This window comes from Geospiza fortis, unplaced genomic scaffold (genome assembly GCF_000277835.1).
Source record: "Geospiza fortis unplaced genomic scaffold, GeoFor_1.0 scaffold285, whole genome shotgun sequence".
NCBI lineage: Eukaryota > Metazoa > Chordata > Aves > Passeriformes > Thraupidae > Geospiza > Geospiza fortis.
Window position 1 is genome coordinate 588,454 of NW_005054403.1, and position 23,167 is coordinate 611,620.

The window sequence follows — 23,167 nt, forward strand, 5'->3', positions numbered from 1 at the left end:
AGGTGTTGATCGACAGCTGCTGAACATGAGCCAGTGTGTGCCCAGGTGGCCAAGAAGGCCAATGGCACCTGGCCTGTGTCAGCAATAGTGTGGCCAGCAGGACCAGGGCAGTGACTGTCCCCCTGTACTTGGCACTGGTGAGGCCACATCCCACATCCTGTGATCAGTTTTGGGCCCCTCATTTCAAGAAAGACATTGAGGTGCTGGAGCATGTCCAGAGAAGGGCAATGGAGCTGGTGAAGAGTCTGGAGTACAAATCCTGTGAGGAGCAACTGAGGGACCTGGAATTGTTTAGCGTGGAGAAAAGAAAGCTCTTGGGAGACTCTTATTGCTCCCTACCTTAAGGGAGGTTATAGCCAAATGGGGGTCTATCTCTTCTCTGAAGTAACCAGCAATAGGATGAGGAAATTGCCTCAAGTTGCACCAGGGAAGGTTTAGAATGGATACTAGGAAACATTTTTTCATGGAAAGGGTTGCTAAGCTTGGAACCATGGTGCAGAGGGAAGGTCTTGAGTCACCATCCCTGGAGGTGCTTAAAAGATGTGTAGAAGTGGCACTTGGGGACATGGTTTAGTGGTAGACTTGGCAGTGCTGGGTTGACAGTTGGACTCGATGATCTTGGAGGTCTTTTCCAGCCTAAATGATTCTGTGATTCTACACAGTCATCCTTGTTCTTGTGTGTAAGTTTTACTTCAGAGTTTTCATGGGCAGCTAGGATTTATTGACTGCCTCCAAATTTGTCACTTCCCTACCAAAAAAATAAATCTAAAGGACTGGGTTACAAGATCATTTCTTAATGTGTTGTTTTGAAATTCCTAGGAAAGTACCTAGAAACAGTGCTATATGGAAGATGAACTTTTATATAAAGGATCTTTTTTAAGACCTAAAGATTTTACAAATCGCCTTTTCTTTATTTAGATCAGGAGGATTTCCTAGGGCGATACAAAGCCGTCTTTAAGACTGCGTGTGAAGATCCTTGGCGTATGTCACCAAGAATTTCTCTGCGTTCCTTGAGAGAATTCCTTGTCTGTGTGCACCTCAAGCTGTATTCCTCAAACAATTCATGGACAGCATATGTATACACTGAAAAAACTCTTCACACCAATCTCTCTGCAAATAAGTTTGATCTTGGACTTACAGGAGATCGTGGTAAATTGAAGATATGGTTGTTTGGAAAACAAATAAGCACATCAATAAGACTTCGTAAAAACACTTGGAACCAAATATGTATCCAGTGGAAAAGTGACAATGAGGAGGTGAAGGTATTCATAAATGGATCAGAAAAATTACACAAGAAACTAAATGGGAAATTTTCCTTGCCTGCAAAAGGCGAGTTCTTACTTGGCTGTTCAAAGCTGCAAGGTACAGCTACAGCACCTCTCCAGGGTATGACTGGGGAGCTGTACCTGTTCAGAATGTGGGACAAGGCAAATATAACACAATCTAAGGACTGCCAGGATAGTGGTGTTATACGCTGGAGAAAGGAGGATTGGATCTATAACACGACAGTAGAAGAGGATAACTCTTTGCAATGTGGTAAGTACCCCTGCACTGCTTTTGAAATAGTAATTCAGTCAAAAGTTGATCTAAGTGTGTTGAGCATTTCTCTTCCAGATTTTACAAAGTCTCAGTCTATTAATAATTTCTAAAATCAAAGTCAAATTCTTGATGAGATCATGTGAGGACCTGCTGCTTTCACTAGTTTTTATCCAAACGAAAAAGTATAGCATCAGTCCTTTAAAGCCTTTCAACTTGCTTCAACTTTTCTATCAACCATTTGTGTCATATGAGAGCATGATGCATGCAACTAAAACTCCTTGGAGTACTGGGGCATGTATCGATTTAATCTTAAAATAATTAATTTACACATTTTCTGTTCAGGGAATAAATACAGAGGAAAGCATTGCTGGTTCTTATTCTGCACATTTGCTGGGACAAAACTTCAATGAGGGCAACTTTTCAGTGCTTCAACTGGCACATTATACCATCTTCAGCTGGTAGGGTCTACATCTGCAAAAAATTACAGGAGGATCCAATTTCTTTATCAGTATCAGTAATGTCTCCTTTATTAAAATGACCAAATGGTTTCTCACACATTTCTCAAATTTTCCTTCTTCCCTGAAAAAGAACCATAAAATCCTTTAAATCAAACCAATCCAAGATTTTATTTTCAGAGAAACTGAGTTCAAGCAAGAGAATAATCCTATTTTTAGCTTTTGCTATCATATTTGTTGGTAAAAACCACAAACTTGAATCAAGCTTTGATGGAATACAATTTATAAATCATAGGAAATTATATTATCCCCTAAAAGATTTTAATGTGACTAGCTCAATTGTTGTTTCCTAGAATTTTTATATGGCATCAGTGATTAAGTTTAAATGTGACACCAGTCTTAATCTTCATCACCTTTATCCTTAAAAAATGTACCTATTTATTTCATGCAGATTCAAAAAAATATCTTTTATCTATGTAATTTATAACCACTGCCTGATTCAAAGTGTCTTAGTAAGGACAGTAAAATAAGGTGACCAGATTTCTTTTTCTGGGAGAGAAACAAATCTGTCCAACAAACCAGGACTCATGGAGAATGCTGCTAGCAGTGATTTGAAACTAATGAAATGCCTTTGCTAGCCTTGATGCTGTAGTTGGGAGCACATCTTCTTTGTTGAGTTGTGTGACTTGGGAGAGGAGCTGAAGAAAGCATGTCTTTCTTTTACTTATGTCTGGCTGTGCTTGAAGGAGCACACTCCTAAGGCTGAAAGGAGGAACAGTCCGTCTACCAGACATACAAAGGAAGTCTGAGAGAGGTGTGTCTGTCTGGACAGTGGGGAAAATCTCGGTCAGAGTGGAGCATCTGATTGTCTTTTACTGATGCACAGAAGGGACAAACCTTCTTTGCTTGTTTTCTCTTCCAGCAATTTCTGCCCTGAATATTGAGCATCCTTGACCATCACAGGGCAGCTTGATCAGGCAGTGCCCATCTCCATCCCTAACTGATTAATGATTTTAGAATTCATGATTTAGTGGTTTGTGGAATCCTTTGTCTACCTGCAGGAGCTCTCCTAGTGATTGTGTAAGATGCACGGTGTCCAAAGCTTTGTTGCTTACCCAGATTCAATAACTAGGCTGACAGGAGTTTGTTTCAGTATAGAGGTCATGTCTACTGCCAGATGTAACTTAGCTCCTCTGGATAACTTGGGACATTAACAGCTTTTCAAAGAGAAGCTTGCTGGAATTTTTTTACAGTTTATTTGCCTCTCTTCAATAATAGATGCATTTTAGCTGATTACCCCCCCAAGTCATCCTGTGAAAAACATATATTCAGCAAATACCAGTCAATAGATAACAAAGCTTTTACAGTAGAAATGTCTAATAGTCTGTGTCAGCTGATTTTAATTGCTGCTGCTATTGCTCTTAAAATCTGATTTCTTTCTGTAAGTTCCTCTGAACACCTGTGTAAAAATTACTTGATTTGAGAAACTTCTCTGTTTTGTGTTAAAGCAGAAGGACTTTGAGTAGTAAGTCTGCAGAAGGATCTAATTTTACATCTGCAATGAACGTAAGTGGCAAAGGGCTAAAGTTTAGGAAAGTCCTCTGTAGGCACAAAAGGTCAAGAGGAAGTGGTGCATTACAGTCATAATTGTGCTGGAGGACAAGTTTCACAAATTCTTTTTGTGACCTGGTTGGCATTTTGTGCCTACATAAAACAATTATTCGTAAAATGTTCTGTCAAAGGCTGCCGTAATTTCTGTGATTTCTTCTTTGCTTAACCACTCAAAGCCTTTGTGCGTGTAAGCCATTGTCTAATTGGTGTCACATCAGCAGTGACCCATTCCATTAATAAGTCTCGATTTACCTAGCATCAATTTTCCTGCCTTTGTTTTTGTTGACTCTTCTGATTCTTTTACTTTAGGTTTTATAATTTATTTGTGTGAAATTTTTCAAATTACCAATTTTTTTTTAACCATTTGAGGTCTAATAAGGATCAAAATCCTGATTATGATAAGATTCACACACATGCTTAGCATTTAAAAGTATGCTTAACTTTAACCGAGTAGCTGACTGCCCAGAAGTGTCTGGGATTACCTTTGCAGTAGCTACATATTTTATGCATCTGAAGATTTGCAAGAAAGGACATATCTGACTGCTTCCCACTTTGTGATGAGGCTGATCACATTTTTTGGACTAATGGTTCTCAATAGTGAACTTTTATATCTGAGTTCAAGATGAGATTCTGGCTCCTTCCAGTGACAGAGTCTTCTGGTTGTCCTGCTTGGTGTGGCCACTGCACACTGAGCAGGTGTAAGTGCTGCAGGCCGGGCCAGAGAGGGGAGGAGGTCATGCACTTGGTGCGTCACTGGCCTTCCATTCTTACATGTTCCTACATTCTTCATGTTCCTTTGATAATTTCCCTCTTGCTAAGAGTGAGAAGTAGCATAACAGCTGTGAGATAGAGACAAGAGTGCAGGTTGAATGTCTCTCACTTTACAAATCACCTCCTGGTATTTAAAAATGCCTAAGTGAAGAAAGATGTGCTTACTATTCCATATTCTAACCTTGTAAAATTTTATATTGTTCCTTGATGAATGATTTCTCTGTAGCTACATACTTTAATGTGGACAATTTGAATGATATCACTCTGTATAATCCAAGAAAAAAGTCTACTAAGTAATCTAAAGTTTGGGGTAATTTAAGAGAACAAACACACAAGAAAATAAATGAGTTTAAAGTGCTAAATCCTTGAAAACAAACTCTAATCACCTGTAAGTACCAGCTCTTCTGTTGTCATTTTTACATATGATATTTTTAAGTTGCCTTTAATAATTTCACAGTGAAATGCACTGTTTAAACATTAATTATTTCAGTTATACATTAAACAGTAACTTTCTTAATCCAAATACAAATATCCAAAATGTTACGCTGTACATTTATGCAAGGAGCACAGGTATGATGGACTATCTTTAACAAATTTCAATGAATAAATAAAATAGATGATCTGGGACATAACTGTAAATAGTATCACTGCTGTCTCATTTGTGATATTGGTGCTGTAACTTTTAGCCTGTTGCTTTTGGTTGCTTTTTATCCTAATTAAAATTCAGTGGGTATATTGTGGCATTTTTGATTTCTCTAAACTGTCCAAACTTCAAGATTAAGATGTTGCCTTCTCTTTTTCACATACTCTTTTGACTTTCAATATTGCTGAGCCTGCTACTGGTGTTGCTGGAGGGGGTTTCCACAGTTCTGGGTACAGAGCAATTTAATGCTGATGGGAGAAATGGGAAGTGACCTGTGCCCTGCCCACTGTGACTGTTTTGCTTCTGCATTCTCAAGGAAGAGAAAAACTTCAGTTTGGGCTTTTGTTCTAGTTTGCAGATGTGGACAGTGGAAGGTAGGTGTTAGGCTCATGTAATCGCATTTAAAGATTTCCCAACTGTGTGCCCATCTAATGACAGGATCACCTTTCCTGGAAGGGAGGGTGGAGTGTCAAGACTACACCCTTAGGGAAGAAGTGGAAATGCAGCTGTCCCTCATCCACTCATCCAGTCTGCATCCCAGTCTGTTGGGTACCAAACCTTGGGCTGTATTATCACGTTTACTGAGTGGATCATGAAACAGAAGATGAAAAAGCAAATTATTTGCCCCAATGCCATTTTTCCCCCCTAGAACTGTAAGGACAGAACACTAAAGAAACCTTGAAGGAAACCTAGAAGCTCTGAAGGAAATGTGATGGGAAAAAATACCTAACTCTGGAGTGCCTTTTTGATGAGTCATGTGCCACTTTTCTTTGTACCTATTAACAGAGTGCATGTTTGACCTTCCCTTTCTTTGCTCTCGTTCCCTCCCTCTCCTGTGATACCAAAGTGGCTTTTTGGAAATCAGCCTTCCAGAGAAGTGGTAATTTGATTCACCTCAGTATCTAATGTACAGCTTTCCACAAACAGATAAAAGCTTTATTTATAACCTAATTTCTTACAAGCAGTGAAACATCAAAGCTGAGTTAAAAATACTGAGCCTAAATTTTCTGTTAAGGATACTAAAATGAACTGGCCCAAGTGACTGAGCCTGATGTGAACAAGTTCTGGCATTTGTTTCTGTCTAGTGGCCAGTGATAATTTGTCCTTTCTTCCGTGGTGCCACCTCAGGGGGTCAGAGCAGATACAAGGTGTCATGAGCGACACCAAAACATAAAACTAAGATTGCACTTAAGTTTTATCCTATAAACTTACATCTGATGTGCCTCAAAATCTACCTTATATAGAAAGTCAAGATAGGCTAATGTTTCCAGTGTGCAGCTAACTAACAACTGTAAACTTGTGGAGGATTTTTATGTGTTATTGTTATTAATGCCTTGTGTGACAGAATGGTTCATTTGGCAGAACATTTATTCAGCTGAAAGACTTGTCAAATGTTAAAGGGACCCAATCTGTTCCTGGAAAATATGGATTTAATTTGAATAGGAGAATTGAATGTCATATTTTCAGCACCTGTTTGTGCAAATAATTGGGTTTTAGAACAGCACCATTTTGAAATTTTGCTGTTTGAGCTACTCAGTTTTGTTCTTGAGCAAGTCTTGTAAAATGCATTAGTGCTGGGCATCTTCATTTCTCTGAATGCAAACAGAGTGCAGTGGCTGCTGCAGAGTTCTGGTAGCTGCTGTAAAAACAGGTCAGGTGGTGCCTGTAAAAATGTCTAGCAGAGGATCTGTATAGACTTAGAAATTGCAATGTGGAATTGACATTTTAAGTCTTAAATGCTTGTAACTACATAACCCAGAAAGTGATGCGAGATATCTGTTTGGAATTAAAAGATCGGCTTTGGCCTTTCTGGTGGGAATTCTTAATGCAAATCAATTCCGCTGACTGACTCAGTTGAATTTTTGGTGAAAAAACTTTCAGCACTGTAAGTGTGCTATAATTTCTTATTTAGAAAATCTGATATTTATAAATTTCCTTATATTTTTATTTTTATGTGTAAGTCAAAACTGATCTTAGCAGCAATATACAGTCATGGTTGTCTCATGTCATTCTGTGGTGACAGCCAAGTACTGTGGCTTCAGGAGACCAAATTACACAGCCACCAAGGTGTCCCTTGGGATTCTTCCATTTGCTGTTATCTGTTTGTGAGAGGTGAACATAGTCAAGACTACCTGTACTTTGAACAAAGAGGCCAGGGTTCTAATACAAACTGTTTTCATTTTTGGCATGCTTTTCAATTAATATAAGTAAAATTTTTGTCACTTCATTCCATAAATCTCTCCTCTAGGCCCTACACATATAAGTCCTGGAATTTATGTTTCTCTGCCAGGAATGCTGTTGTACTTCTACAGATAAGCAGGGCTGTTGCTGCTTCTTAGTGTTCAGTGTCTGTTTGGTGTCTGGAGCTGACTGGGAACAGCTGCCCTTGCATTCTCTCCCGTGTTTCCTGAGACAGAGGCCAGCTGGCACAGCACTTCACTCTGCCCCTCCTCACCTGTGGCACAGGCTGGGCAGGGGGAGTGTCCATGGGGAGACTTGAGTTCACTAAATTTCAGACCCTTTCTCCTCCAAAGAAAACCCAGTAGTTGCTTGCCCAGTCTCAGGCTTGCTCAAAGAATGCTTTCTGCAAAGATTTAAAGAAGATAATGAAGTATTAGGTAAAACAGCATTAGTCAGCAGCAGCACTGTTCCCCTGAGACAGGCAGACAGGAAACTGCTGCCAGTACTGTCGTTCTTGCACCAAATTGTTATCAGCAGCCAGGTTCCAGCTGCTTCTCACTTTTCCACCCTGGAAAAACTGAACTGCTTCTCACTGACTGGGTTGCCCAAAGACAGGTGAATCAGAAATGGTGTTGCATTTCCAAAAAATTTAAGAAAGAGTATATTGCTCATAAGTTAGATTGAAGGTAGGGAGAAGAAAAGGATCGCTTTCCATTATCGCACTTGGGGATAGAACACTGTACACCTTTCATGCTTTAAGGGCTGTGCCCTGTGCCTGAGCTACTGAACAAATGATACACTTTGAGTCACAGTGCTTTTGCTGTAGGTACCATCTGTCCCATCTTGATCCCTGTGTTACAAAGCCTTCTTCTGCCTTTCTTTCCCTTTCACTGAATTAATTTTTCAGTTCTGCTTTGCTTGGTGAAACAGCTTCAGCAGGACATATGGAGACCATCCCATCCTAAAAGATCCAGTAGCCTGAGAATTAAATGCTGTCATGCTAAGGAATGCTGTAAGCACAAGGCTATTTTCTCAGACAGGGCCAGGTACTGGTCTCTCTCAGAGCTCTATCAGCTTGCACACCTGACCTTAAGTACTGCTAGTAGGTTTAGTCTCCTGCAAGTCTGGAGCTGCTGAAGTTACACTGCTTCCCATTGTCAGATGAAGTCATTGGGAAATGAAGGCTGTCACAGTTTTTACAGCTGTGGTGAGAGCTGCTAAACCAGTTTCATGGCTGTGGAATACAGATGGGATTCCCAGGTCATGGCTTAGCTTGCTATTTGTGTCAGAACAATACAAAGTGATATGGAGACAGTAAGGGGCTTGCTGCTTTTGTTTCTAATGATGCACATTAGTAACAGAATCGGTGCTTATCTCATTTAATCAAGTTGCCTTTTCCCTCAAAAAGAAACCTAACATTTCTTGTGGGGGCCTATTTTATCTACCTTGCAACAAAAGCAAGGAGTAACACTGTCTATTTAATTACTGTTTGAATCTTTAAGAGTGTTTTCTACTAGGGAAAAGGTAGCAAAGTATTATTACAATGTGTAATCCTTTGTTTTGGAACAGGATATGTTAGTTATATCGATTTGGTGATCCTAAACTAACAGTGTTGCAAATAAAATCCATAGCACAAATAAATGGAAGTTTCATATATGTAAGGATTTTCATGCTCTTATCAATAGTAAACAACCTAAGGGCAATAAATTTTCTGTTAGCTTGTAACTAACACATCTTGAGTTACTTTACTTTCATTTGTACATGCCAACTTTAGGGATATTTTGGATTGAACTCTAATCCTTCTCCAAATAAATTTATTCACTTTTTTTTCTTGTTCTTAACAAAGGAGGAGAGTTAACAAATAAATTATATATGAGTCTTTCCTCCTTCCTCCTTTCTGTATGCTAGGGTGATTCTGATTAAAGACTTAGTTAATGAACTTAAAGCTGGACCTTGATAAGTCCATACTCAAGCCTTGACAAGTCTCATACTCATGGATAATTTTTGGCAACTGTAGGCATATGACTGTTGTGCTGTAAGAGAAGTCATGGTTAGACTGCTGTCCATAGAAAAAGTGCCTCTCAGATGATGCATGCCGTCATCAGTTGCTGCATTTGCCAGCTCCATATTCATGGCTTGTGTTTAGCTTATTTTACTCCCTGTGCTGCTAGATGTGCTGTTAAAAAAAGCATTTGACATTTTTACAGTTCACTGTCTTTTTACTAACTTACAAAACCAAATATGTTAATGAACAATCTTTGTACCTACCTCAGGGTGCTACTTGTATTCTCAAAAATTCACAAGGTGGTTGAAGGGATATGGAAGATGCAAAAACCACTTTGTATACAGCAAGACTGTCTCCACTGACTCCACAAGAGTTTGTGAGAAGATCTTAAAGTTAGATTCCCTGTACAGATTTTAGTTTTTAAATGGGCAGATGAAGCAATGTGGTGGTGTTTGCTCTGAGGCTGCATATTCAGGTGGGTTCCTTTTGAGAATTTAATTTCCTCTACAGCTTTTTTTTGGTGATAAGGGCTTTTGCACTGATTAAGACAGGACTCATAACAGGTACTTTTGGAGATAGAATTTATGACTTTTGGAGATAGAATTTACTTTCTGTGGTAGGAAAATCAGATTGCCCACCTGTGGAAGGATGCTTCCTTCTCTAACCAGAAGTTCAGTCAATTACCTTAATTCACTCCATTCTACCTGAAAAAGTTATTTACTGTTTGAACAACACCGAATAGTTTTATCTGACCACTGCTTCAGTTCTGCATATTAATCTTGGTATTGTCTTGGTGTTGTATTAGGGGTCTTCCCCAAGCCTACAGTAGGTGCTAAGAAAATAACTTTATAGAATCTGTAATCTGTAATCACTTTACAATGTTGAAGTAACAGCACTTGTACATAAGAGCTCTAGAACACTTACCTTACAGGAATATGTGAATATGTATTTTATCTGGACTTACTATATAGTGAGAAGTCCTAATTTTCTGAAAAAGGTACTATAAAAATTAGGGTTATATCTAGATTTTCATAAGCTATCAAGTTCACACAGTTCCAGTTGTGAAAAAGAGCAATTTCACTTCTCTGTAGGCAGAATCCTAGTTGTCTCAAAAGAGATGTTTGATGTAACTTTATCTTTACTGAAGGAGTTCAAATTCAGTAGGTTGATATGTATAAAGGTGTGAATTTTTACTTACACTTTAACTTAATCAGTATGTATTATTTTACTAAGAATTTTGGTTCTCTGTCTCTTTCTTCTGCATAAGAAAATTTCTACCCAGGATGTAAATTAACTAAAACTAAGTTTCATGGAAAACTCCTAGAAATTGTAGTGCAATTAATTCAATTTCCATGTATTCATCCTGCCATGTTTTTTAGAGTTGCTGCTTTTAGCTTCATGCACTGTATGATACTCAACAAAAATGAACTGACTTTTTTCATCTTGTCAAGCTCTCATGTAGTCTCTGACTTCACATCATTGGTCCCAGTATCCCAGCGGTATTGGGGTAGCCAGGCAACAATCTGCTTACCTGGCTGGCAGCTGTCTGTTTTGTGCATCTCACACCTTGCTCAGGAATAGGGACTGGTTAATTTCTGTCTCATTTATTATTTCTGTCATTTCCTTCTCCTGTTCTTATGAGCAGGCTGCCTCTTCTGAGTTGTCTTCCTACATCAGCTCCAGAGGATCTTCTTCCTCCTTCCCTGACTGGGTCATTCTCCACTCACATAGCTCCCCCTTGACTGTTATGGTTAGGAGTGTATCTCTGATTCTGCTGCAGCATCCGTTTGTTTTTCCTTAGATCCAGAGATCCTGTTGCCCCTTCCAGGGTGTGGGACACAGGCCTGGTATGTGTATGCCAGGACCCAACACAGTGCCAAAAGTCCCTGTATTTGGTGTAAGTAAGACATCCTTCCTGCAAGTGGTCTGCCTTCTCAGCAGGATTCCTTGGCTCTTTGGGTGTAAACTCCGGTGCCATCAGAGGTGAATACTGCTCTAGGCACCTGCCCAAAATCTCTCCTGTATACCTTGCTCCCTAGGAATTTGTTCCCTTGGGGCACTTTCCTGTGTGTTGTCTCCAAGTGATTGGTTACTGGAGGTCCCACAGAGATTTCAGCTTGCATGACTGGCTTCAGAGTTTGAGGATGGTCTTGTAGACTGCAGGTACAAGTGGACCACCACTGACCACTGATGGAAGAAGGAGGGTGTCAGTATCTGAGGGCATTAGCAGTGGTGGAGGTAATCTACAGCAACCTGGACAGCAGTGATGACTCCAAGGATCTGGGGGATGCCCATTGCACATGGGCTGTGTGGCACAGTTTAGTGCCCACCAGTGCGATGGGCAGTGATGGCAGTGATGGGCTGGCCAGATATCAAGGTATTACCTGTGGAGAAACTGTCCGACCTACTCCTGCAATTTGGAGAGAACCTCTCTGTTGTCTGCTCCCCTTGGGCTTGAATCCTGACTATGCTTAGTGTCCTACCAGGTTCAGTGACTTGAGAAGAGTTTTTCTTTCTCCTTGCCCAGACAGGGTCTCACCTATTAAAGGTGCTGAAATAGGAAACGGTGCTTTAAGCATAGGTGATGCTGTATTGCTACTTCTCTTTCAAGGCCCAGAATGGTCTTTTGAGCGGTGACAGGCTTCAGGGAACATTTGGAACTGTCTGCCACTTTTCCTCCACCAGAGGAAGCACATAGCCCTTGTCTTGGTGCCAGGTGCCCTTCAGTGGTGTGATTTCATTGATCTGCTGGGCATCCTCCCTTATAGCCCAACCACCACCTTTATTCCAGGGGGGCTTTAGTCTTGGCTCACTTGATGACATCATGTTTCACATTCATGAGTGTGATGGCTTCAACTGTCAGATCCACCCCTTGATCAAGAACCCATCTGTGTGTTTCATCTCTCCCTGGGTGTCCCTGGGGACATGTTTGGTGGGCCCATTGAGCTGGAAATAGCTCACTTTTTCATCCCAGCCCACATCCACCCGAGCTGCTTCCTTTCTGGCAGCCTGATCTTTCACTGTTTAGATGCTCTTTGGTGGTGCAGCTCTTGGACACATGAGTATTTATATGATGTGCGTGCACATCATGATGTTACATGTTACATTTTTAGCTGATGCTATTTTAGTCCTCTTCATCTTCACTCAAGCAAATGTGCTGACTAGGTTTCTGAAGACACTGGCAATAGAAGAGAGGTGGCAAAGCTCATGGCCTAATCTATATCTTTCATAAGTATAAAGAGTTGAACTGAGGAAAAAACTGAACTCAAAAGAGTTCAACTTCCAGCTTTCAAAAAGTCTTGACACGTATTTCTCAATGGATGCAAAGTAGTTTTGCAAACCATTTTGAAGTGAGGTGAGTACCACATCTAAAATGGTTGTGTTTTAAAAAGTGTGCGTATGCATATGCATGTGTACAAATATATATAAAATCTTCTGCTCCTAAAACAATCTTCTTATTTTGCAGTTGAAACTACTGCTACACTGCCTAGCAGAAAAATAACAGGTATGTTGGGGTTCTGTGGGATTTTGCCCCATTGTTCTTCTGTTTTAGAAAGTGTATAGTAAGATTGCTGTTGCTGATACTTTTTAGTTCTTGGAGATAGTTAAGCATATGCAAACATTAGCAAATTAATATTCCGTATCATCCTTGTGTCTTATTAGCTAATTTTGTGATGGGAATAGCATCAGTAATTTTCCGGAGAAAATGAAGTCACTGAGATGATTCTGATTCTCCCTTCATTACTGAAATTGTATTCACATTTATCCTTTGGAAAGAAGCTATTGCCAGTTTTCAGTAAGGCAAGCAAAATAGTTTTACTGGAACAATGAATTCACGAGTGTTTAGCATTTCAGAAGATCCTTGTTTACTATTTTTTAGTTTTAAAAAATATGGTTTTCTTCAGGGACTTTTGGTATCTCTGATTTAAGTGTTCTGCAGCAGTAGGAAAAGCTTTACAGTAAAATTAGTATATTGCAAGTAACATTATAAGATGACTTTTGGCCTTTGAGAGATATTGAAACACCTTAAATATATTTTTTAAATAGTGCTTCATGTTTGCATCCAGCTGTTCTTTAGATTATATTTCTGTGATAACTGTGACCTGTAACTTGACTTGTCTCTGACAGTATCAAAAACCACCCAGTGACTGAAAGGGACAACTTTAAAGTTGCTATGTGAACAAGATATCAAATTTCCTAATTTATTTTTGATCAAAATACTGACTGTAACAATATAAAAATCTGATAGGTGGTTTTTGCTGTATAAATAGTTGGCTGGTTCCTGTTAAAATCAGAGGTTCAAACTTGAAATTAATTGGGTTTTTTTTATCACTGATTCTGTGGGATAGAAAAGAGAATCCATGTGAATGGGATAAATTTTAAGTGGCAAGTCTCATTGTTATTATAAAAAGTCTGAGAATAGTTCTTCATACCCAGCTAGAGCCATCTTGCTGTGTATGTTTGATTCCCATTCCCAGAATTAGCAAAACACTCCGGATAAGCATATAGCTTTCAGATTAGTGTGCTGTGTATCTTGGGTCTTTAACAATTGTCTTGCATAAAATTGTATTTGAGTGCATAAAAATGTGAGTTTTCTTTTTTAAACCAGAGATTGTTTCATCTGCCTTTTTTGACAACCTGGAATTGTTGTTCTGAAAGAGCAGGTGTTGCCCTCTTCTGGTGAATGCAGTAAACTTTTGATAATATAAGAAAAGCCTGCTGAGGATGATAATGTATGTGTCTGAAACTTCATAATGGTCTTTTTTTTTTTTTAATCTGATCTAAAATTCACAGATTCTGAAGAATCAGCTGCAACAACAATTTTTGGTAAGAAAATCAGGGCTTTACTGATTTTTACAATTTTTGTTATTTCCTCTTTGGTAAATGAAATCTGCTTTTATCTGAGGTAGTGCAGGAAGGGTGCAATGAAATAGAGTTCCAAAATTAAAATATTTTCATTTTAAATTACTTGTTTGATTCTACATTGTAATGAAATAGCTTACTTCATAGGATCATTCATGGCTTCTGACAGTGGTGCTTGGGTTAAAGTAGGTGCAAGTTGCTTGATCAGGAGCCTTTTGTTCAGTTATCTGAACAGTGAAGAGTTTGCAGAGATGGCAGAGGAGGAAGACTGTAGTGAGAGCTCCTTTACATCTCCTCTAACCCTAGCAGATGGCATTTCATGCATTACACTACACACACACAAGAGGCTCTAACAACTTCTGGAACCAGAGGTGATGAGCGTCATCTACGAAAGCATTTAAGAAAAATTGAGAATGAGACACGCAGAAATAACCTGTGTGAAAGACAGTTGCTTTCTTGCTTAATGTGTACTGACATAGAGTGAGTACTATAAAAGATAGAAGAAGTAATACAGATGCAAACACACATAATCTTGTTATTTTTACAGATACAGTCTCTATTTGGGAATGATTTGTCTTTAACAATGGCATCACATTCAGTATTTGTGTAGTATGTACTAGGCCAAGTAATACAGGTGAAACCAGCACTTAGTTTTCACTCTGCTCATATTTTGACTACTTGTTAGTTGCCTCAGAAAGTTTCTTCTTCTGTTGTGGATCTGCTCTGGTCCATTTAAAAAAAAATCATTAAGTTGTCATATTGAAGTGATATAAAGTGGTCTTCTAACCACTTTGTATTCCTGTGCTGACACCTACAATATTCTTACTGAGCACAGCCCTTTAAATTTTCATCTATTGTCTTAATTTAATTTAATTTTTTTCTCCTTTTGATGCAGCTGAAAACAGCTTTGCATCGTTATTTTATTTTATTTATCTATGGTTATTGACAAAACCAGCTTTTTTGGAGAGGCTGTTTGCCAAACCCAGTGAGTCATATCTGCTTATGAATGTTGTGAGTTCATGCAGGAAAAGGTACTTGAGGTTAAGCAGTTATTGCAGCTGGATATGCAAAAATTCATCTGCATCTTCTGAAAAAATGAAACTAGTAAAAGGAACTTATTTGAGGAAAATTTGATTCCCAGCTGGTTGTATTCAGATACCCAGATTTTTGAAATAACATGAACATTATTTCAATTATTAGTATTGTAATAATGTGAACTCCTAACAAGAATTGCAGTTGTTCTTAAAATGAAATTTAGAAAAATAATAGTCAGTTTCTTTAGAAAATCTTGCAGACTTGATCTTTTTTCTCAAAAATTCATAGAAGTAGAATACTTTCTTAATACAATTTTTACTTCTTTTATCTTTTTCCCCCCTAGAATTCTCTATTGTTGCTTTTATCATCTATCCTATTAATTCTTCAGACAAGATATTATTAATGTTTCTCTTATTTAGACTTTGCTGGATTTAGACTTTTGGGCTTTTCTTGTTTTATTTTTTTATAGATTTTACTGTTATGAATTCTTCTATTTCAGATATGTCTTCAGAGGAGACTACACAAAGTACAGGTGAGAATTTGCATGAAGAGAGTAAGGTTTCAAGGCAGGTGTTAGTTGCATTCATGTTTGTTTCTTTTTTGTTGGGTTTTTTTTTAGTAATTGAGATATGTTTATTCCAAATTATTTTCTTTCATGTTTCTAAAATTTGTGTTTATCTGCAATCTGTATTTTAAGTCTGCATGGTTAGGGCTCTAAACCCTTTCTTTATCGTTCAAAATATTGTATTGCTTACCAAAACCCAGCAGGGCAGGTACATTTTAGGAAGTATATAGGGGGTTTTGTATATAGAATGTTTTCTATGCTTTCTGACACTATCTAAATTATTCTACAGAACTAAAATGTACACCCCATACCTTGAAGACATTTACATATGTACTTGCAAGGAGTTGGCAAATAGGATCAGAAAAGACTCAATCAGAAGAACTTGTTACCCCTTCCTTTCCTAATTTTCCCATTTGAAACAAGGAGTAGTTTCATTCCATATCAGTATGAATTCCTCCATGCTTCTATAGGACCTGGACATCCTGCTGTTCTTCATTGTTGATTGAAAAGCACGTTTTTAGAGCAGGATTCCTCCTATGCTGAAGTGCCCATGGAGAATAGCATAAATAGGACTCACCTTAAAAGCACCACTTTCTCCTCTGAACAGCTGAGTGCCCAGAGTCACTGGCTCAGATGGGGATACAAACACTTAATTGGATGGGTCTTACTCCACTTGCTGCTTTTGCATTTCCCTCACTGAAAGTAACTTCATTTTCTTAAAAAATGTCAGGTGTTTACACTTTTCCTGGAAAGACAGAGTCTGAAATAGAAATAAGAATTTATTTTTGTGACGTGTATTGCATGGTTTTTTTAAAAGTTTAAATGTGAAAACTTTTTTTTTTGGTAACAGAAGCCCTTACCACGACAGATTATTACTCCACCATCACACCAGGTAGGATTCATCTATCACCACTGATAACATTTTTGTGCATCTCATATTTTAAGTGTGTGTGAATTCAGGAAGTTTGCTCCCAAATGTTTTTTAGTATGCTTTTTACTTGGTGTTGTGGTGTGTCCTGTTAACAGTCTGCCTTACCTCACATTAATGTCCAGTCTGGTAGAAGGCAGTGTTTGTCTAAATGGCTGCATATAGAAGAGTTTGGTTATTTTGTACGTCAGAGCAGTAGGTTACCACAAAAATGTAAGAACCACAATCTCAGGGACCATGTTTGCTTAAAAAGAAATCTTCATGCCTTTTAGGAGATTGAAGCAAACTGAATACAGTCATGGTATTTGACCTCAGGGCAGGCCCAGTATGACCAGGAATAGAGTGATTTTATTTTTTAATTATCCACATAGAAGCTCAGTAGGCCCATTACAGTGGATTTGCCCTGAGTTAGTGCAAGTGGAAGAAGAACTGCCTTGGAGCCTTAATGGCAAGGATAGTTTAACTGTGTGAACATGACCTGCAGAAACATTACAGCTGTGTTATCTGATGCTTTCAGGGGACTGGAAGCCCTAGTGATTTTCGATCAGTCTTCTATCCTCCACACTGCTAATCTATTTTTGTGCATTTTGGTGGCATGCAGAGATCTTAAGACCGGAGGCACACAAATGGGTGCCCTGTATGGAAAAAGGAGCTGATGTTAATCTTTGGTGGCATTTTTGGATTTTGTGTTGGGTTTTCATAAGGTGTTCTCTATGTAGTAAATAATTTTGACAATTTGTTATATTGACATTTGATTATTGTTTATCAGTTATTTATGAGCATTTTACATTTTAAGGATTGTTTTAAAAAAGCAGTATACAAGTTTTGTAACTATTTCACTGCCAATGAAAGGGAAGGCAAATTTAGGGTCATAGAATTGTTAAGGTTGGAAAATACCTCTAAGATAATCAAGTCCAGCCATTAAATTTATGTGATTCTAAACTGGTGTCTGAATTTTTTTTTGTTTTTTGGTAACAATTTGAATATTGCCACCAGCTTAACCTCTGGTGGCTTATTTATTGATGGTGATAAAATTAATAAAGCAGCAAACTTTTACAGTCAAACGTTTGCACCACAGGGAAGGTGAAAAAAAATTCTCTTCTCATTTGGTACTAACTAATGATAATAGCAGAAAAAATAGAATTTGGTTTTTTTTCTGTTAATGGAGGCCAATCCATCTGCTTAATTGAGGGAAGTTATTTTAATGAACAAGTGTAGGAGTTTTGTCTTGAATGCAAATATCTTTTCAGTGCCTTATTTTGAAATTATGCAACAGAGCCGTCTGTTTACAGTACCCTAATTTAGGATCAGTGTTATTTCTCAGCAGTGTAGGTTGTATTAAAAATATGGAAAAATATGGAGCAGCCAAAAGCTTGCTGTAACTGAATGAAGGCATGTTCTGCTAGATAAGAGTGTACATGGTTGCTGTCACCATAGCTTGAATTCCATCAGGTAGAACAGTTTTAGCTTCATGCTATCATATGGAGCCATTGTAGGATCCTCAGACGCAGATAATATGCTGCCTAGTGATTGAATTCTGTGATAAAGAGCTTGTCAATTATATGCTGATTCCTGTTTCTATTTAATTTTTTTTTAAAAATTGCGACCCCTTGCATATAAGTCTTCTGTCAAAACTCTTGCAGAAAATTATTCAAAATTAATTAATCAAAGGCAGCATATTTCTGAATACTATGTCTTGGAAAATGTCATGGTAAGTGCTGTAGAGAGTTGAAGCCTAGAAAATATGTCAAATACTTTCAAAAGATAAATTTCAAACACTGGAATGATTGTAAATACATATATTGGATTATACTGTGTGATTATATTGGATTTAGGTTTAACTTTTTTAATCAGTAGTTGTTTGGTTTTTCCCCCCCCAACAAATCTATAGCAGGAGAAACCATTATATGCAACATAACACGTGCCTGTAATTATTCAGGTTAGTGGTTTTCTTTTCCCTTTTTTTACATAAAATATTATCCAACTATTTTATACTCTGAGGAATGATGCAATGTTTAGTTGCCATGTAAAAGCTAGTTCTGTAATAAATTTCCTTGTAAATTTAGAGAGATTTTATATTAATTCAAAAAATATTAAAGGTGGGGAGGTTAAAGTGTTTAGACTCTTGTACTTTTGATCTTTGGTTTCTCATCAAAGGCACACAATTGCAGATAAAAATTGGGAAAAAACCCCAAGAAACAAGTAAGCTAAGGAGTTCTATTTATAGTGATATGAAGTGCAGTTTTTCTGTTTTGGGAAAAGATTACCTGGAAGGAATTTAGGGGCGGCCATCAAAATTAAATATATGGAAAATAATGAAGCTATTGGACTAGTTCATTTGTTGAAATAGGTGAAAAGATGGAAGAACAATTGCAAAAGTAGATAAGCTAGTGCAAGTGTTCTTATTTCCCTTGTATCAAAGTACAAGGCAGTAAGTTTTGCAATTGTCAAAAAATTTTACATTGTGTGTTTTGTCGTTGATTTTCCTAACTTTTTAACTTTTGGTTTTAGTATTCTATGTGGGCAAGGTAAAACTTCGGGCAAGTGAAGAAAGTAATGCATCACTAAATGTAGAAATAGTAAGTATTCTTTCTTTTAAACCTTTATTGTAAGGAAAGTTGAAGTGAAATTCTTTGTCTACACTTTAAATAAGTAAAATGATTCTTACTGTGTTTGCAGTACAAGATACTATTTGCAGTGAATGGAACAGCTCTGTTTTAAACGGCTGCTTTGCAGCTAAATTTTAAAATTCCAGCTAAGTAACCTTCCTACAGTAAGGACCTGTATTCTCTACATAGGCCCTGAAAGGAGGGGGAAGCCCTGAGTAGTCTCAAGAATTTACATTTAGGCACACAAGATCTTCCTCTGAAGATTAATTTAGGCACTTGCCTTTGGAAGATAAGCATCACTAGATGGCAACTATTTGGGCATAATTAAAGTTGGATTACATCCTGGAATAATTCATATTGAGATTCCCATAAATAGTTCTATGGCTTTTGGTGTATTTTTTCGATTGTGCTTTTGCATGATCATTCTATGTTTTTTGGCTTGTGGTTACTGAGTAATTAATTTTGCAATAGGCTTATATGACATGAGTGTGTCCATTTATACAACACAAGAGAGGTTTAAGAGGACAGTGTCATGTATTGCAAGGACCATGTAGATGACCCAGTATCAAGGTAAAACTATGAGGATGAGAATTTTTAGTTGTTACAGATGGAAACTGAGGGGTGGAAAAACGAGGACCTTGTATCTTTATCCTACAAATCCCTGTCAGCCCTGAGCCTGAGATTTCACATGCCAGTCCTTGAAAGCATGAGAGTAGTCAGCAATCAGGGAGCAGTCAGTACTCAGAGGAGAGCTACTGCACATGGTGCATCAGATTTGGGCAGGGATATGCCCCTGGCACAAGCCCCCTCTATGTTCTGTTGTGTTTCAGTGGTAATAATGCCTAGTGAAACTGTCCTGGCATGGTAACATTACACCTACAGCTTCTGGTAAAACTGGTTTCCATCTCTTGAAACTCTTGCTTTTTAGAAGAATATTTCTTAGGGGAGTCAATGCCACGTATATTAGATTATGTTTTTCCTCATGGCCCTTGCTGTTTGCACAAAATGTAAAAATAACCAGTAATGCTGGTAACCAGAAGAGCATAAGAGTACATAGAATACATCTATAGAAAGGGCTCTTAGATAAACCTCAGTGTATCCCCAGACCCTAATGCTAGGTAGGCCATACTTGTTTAGCTCAGTTTTATCATTTCTTTCACTACAGTTCTTGACTTCTCACTGCCAGTATTCTGTCATCTGTTATTTATGTCATTTATGAAGCTTGCCCCATTGTTACACTTAGAATTAAAAAATTCATTCGGTGTCTGGAGTAAGCTGTCTTTGTTGCAAACTAAGCCAAACTCCTCTTTTTCCTGCATAAACATGATGAGTTTACTGTCCTTTTGCTGCTATCTTTCACAAAGATTTTGGGGTTTGGTCTATACTAGATCAACAGTTCCTTCAATAAATAGTGACAACGATCTCATGGTAAATACTTGTTGTCGTGTATTCATGAGAAAACATGCTTCTTATCTTTGTAATTTCAGCCTATTAAAATGTGTGAAATGAACAATTTTCTTTTAAGGCTAAAAATTACTGGTTGTACTTAGCTGTGGGATCTTTATTCCTAACAGATTAATAACATAACCACCCACAATCAAGTCAAAAAATTAATTGAAATTCCAGCACATACCCCACAAGAACTGAGGTGAGTAATTCTGAATAAGAATTGAAATCTTTATTATATTTGAAAAAGATGAAGTGAGACCTTCCATGTGTTGAGTGGACTTCGTGTTATTCCTGCACATTAAAAATTTCACAAGTTCCAAGTTCTTGCTCTTTAACATAAAGTTCATACTGGTTAGAATACTCTTAATTAGTTTATGTACCATTGGAGTTTCTTTTAAAAAATGGTGCACCAAATGTTTGTTATAATTTAAGGATTCAATTTATCTGGTAGGAAATGATGAAGAGAACTTTCCTAGCTGCATTTTCTTTAATAAATATTCTTGAAGTCATATCTATGGTTTTATTTTGGTTTCATTTTTTCTTTCCCAGTATTTTTAAGGAGAGGTTTGAATGAGTGAATATTTCCCAAACTTACCCTGAAAACCAAAAGATGTTGTTGGCCAAGAAATGTTGTTTATAGAAGAAATCTGTATTTCTTACTCATTCTATTTCTGTGGTTTTGAGTATAAATTTAGAATTGTATTCCAAGTAATGTTTGGCAAAAGGCAACATTAAGATTTATCTTCTGCTCTTTTAAATAACATTTACAATAGGTTGATGTTCAAATGTGATGACAGAGGTTTAAATTTAGTTTGTGTAGTGACTAATAAAAGTCAGCTCTTAAAATGTTTAATGCTGGAGTTTTTACAGTATTACAACTGACCTGACTTTAAAAAAATCATTGATTAACTGGAAAAATATTTTTTTCTCTGTAACTGTTTTTTAAATTAAATTGTTGTAATTTTTTTAGAAACATAACTAAAAATCCTCCCTAACAGTAATATTTTATTTTAAAGCATTTCAGAGTTCAACAAAACCTTGCAAGCAGTAAGTGAGGTAAGAGTACTAATTGTTGTTACTCTCTGGAAAACTTTTTTCCGACTTATTTCTGATAAAGCATCGCTCCTGATTTCTCCTTATAAACCAATTTTTTTTTCTGTTTTCATTTGTCATTACAGTCCTCTGTTATGGAATGCAGTGCAGAAAACCAGAGGTTTGTTCTTAAATTTTTAAAGAAAAAATACTTAAAAGCTCATATACTGTCTTGTGATATGTGAAGTATGCATGGCTCTTTAGCACAAGAAAAAGACAAACTCTCTACGAAGTTCAGAAGTTCAAGAAACAGGCTGGAGAAATATGTATAGGTTAACGAAGAAATTCTCATTTCTGATTATTGTCCTGGCATTAGTGATTTTGAAAAAGCCTTTTAGAATTTGTTGGTTTCATTTAACCCAAATGTATTGCTTCTCATTAGTCTTCTGCTGACGCCCAGGCTTCCCTGCCATATTTCTTCTGCATCTTGAGATTACCTGAGTCATGTAACTGGGAGCACCAGAATTCCAGAACTTGTGAATGCACTGCAATCTTTATGGGGGATTTATTGAGGCATCCCAAGTTGCTGTTCTTCAGCTTGGGAAACCAACCATCCTTGGGGTAGGGGGAGCCTGAGGAAGTAAACAGTTCAGAGTCTGGAAACCATGGATGATCAGAATGGCAAAGCTCCTCCAGAGAGGTGAAACCCTAAAAAGTAGATGATATCTCAGTTTAATTACTACTCACCATTAGATTGTTCTTTAAAATGATCAGCTTGGAAATGCTGTATTCTAAAACAAAATGAACTTGATTTCCCCAAATACTTGAATCTGGACTTTATCTTCCTGGATTAGGATGAAAGAAAAGTCCAAAACCCTCAAATAAAATAGAAAGTAGTCAGATCACCCCTTCCTGTGATATACTGGCAGTTGCTAGAGTAATCTTTTAATTCTTATGAGCTGGAAAGAAACCTTTTCATTCATCTCTATGTTTGCATTTGCTGAATATGAAAAATTTCCTGGAGGTTCCCTAGTTTAGGCAGGGCTTCAAGTCCTCAAACTGTAGTGTAAAGATGGAGTTACATGCTGGAATGGGTCGCTGAAGTTCTCTCTAAAGTCAAGAGAGAATGCTGGCTTCCTCTGGTGGTGAAGGTTTCATAAACACTGGCATATTTACAATAACAGCAGAGATAACATTGTTATCCTTACAAAATTATCAACTCTTTAATGACCAACATTGATCAGGAAGGACCCTATTTAAGAATTGACACAGTAGAGAGAAGGGGCAATAAGTGCCACAAACTGATTATTGTGCTTTTAATCAGCCTGGCATAGTGGTTTATGTGCATTAAAAATGTGCCCGAATCTGACAGAGCCTAGGAATAATGTGCTTTCACACTTAGCATTTGTACTAATATGCTTTAATTTAGCATTTGGTGTTACTTCTGTTAGAAAGATGAGACAGCTCTGTTTCTTGAGTCT

At 37.6% G+C, this 23,167-nt stretch overlaps 1 protein-coding gene across 1 annotated transcript in view; it reads left to right on the plus strand.

Annotated features, from left to right (window-relative positions):
• The first annotated feature begins 227 nt into the window (after positions 1-227).
• Positions 228-23,167, plus strand: part of ADGRG2 (adhesion G protein-coupled receptor G2) — a 39,329-nt gene continuing 16,389 nt past the window's right edge. The window contains exons 1-11 of the mRNA XM_031061213.1: positions 228-261; positions 919-1,536; positions 12,672-12,710; positions 14,000-14,032; positions 15,603-15,635; positions 16,519-16,560; positions 18,488-18,535; positions 19,108-19,175; positions 20,780-20,853; positions 21,671-21,710; positions 21,833-21,867. Coding sequence (XP_030917073.1) covers positions 228-261; positions 919-1,536; positions 12,672-12,710; positions 14,000-14,032; positions 15,603-15,635; positions 16,519-16,560; positions 18,488-18,535; positions 19,108-19,175; positions 20,780-20,853; positions 21,671-21,710; positions 21,833-21,867 — 1,064 coding nt within the window. The remainder of the gene's footprint in view (positions 262-918; positions 1,537-12,671; positions 12,711-13,999; positions 14,033-15,602; positions 15,636-16,518; positions 16,561-18,487; positions 18,536-19,107; positions 19,176-20,779; positions 20,854-21,670; positions 21,711-21,832; positions 21,868-23,167) is intronic.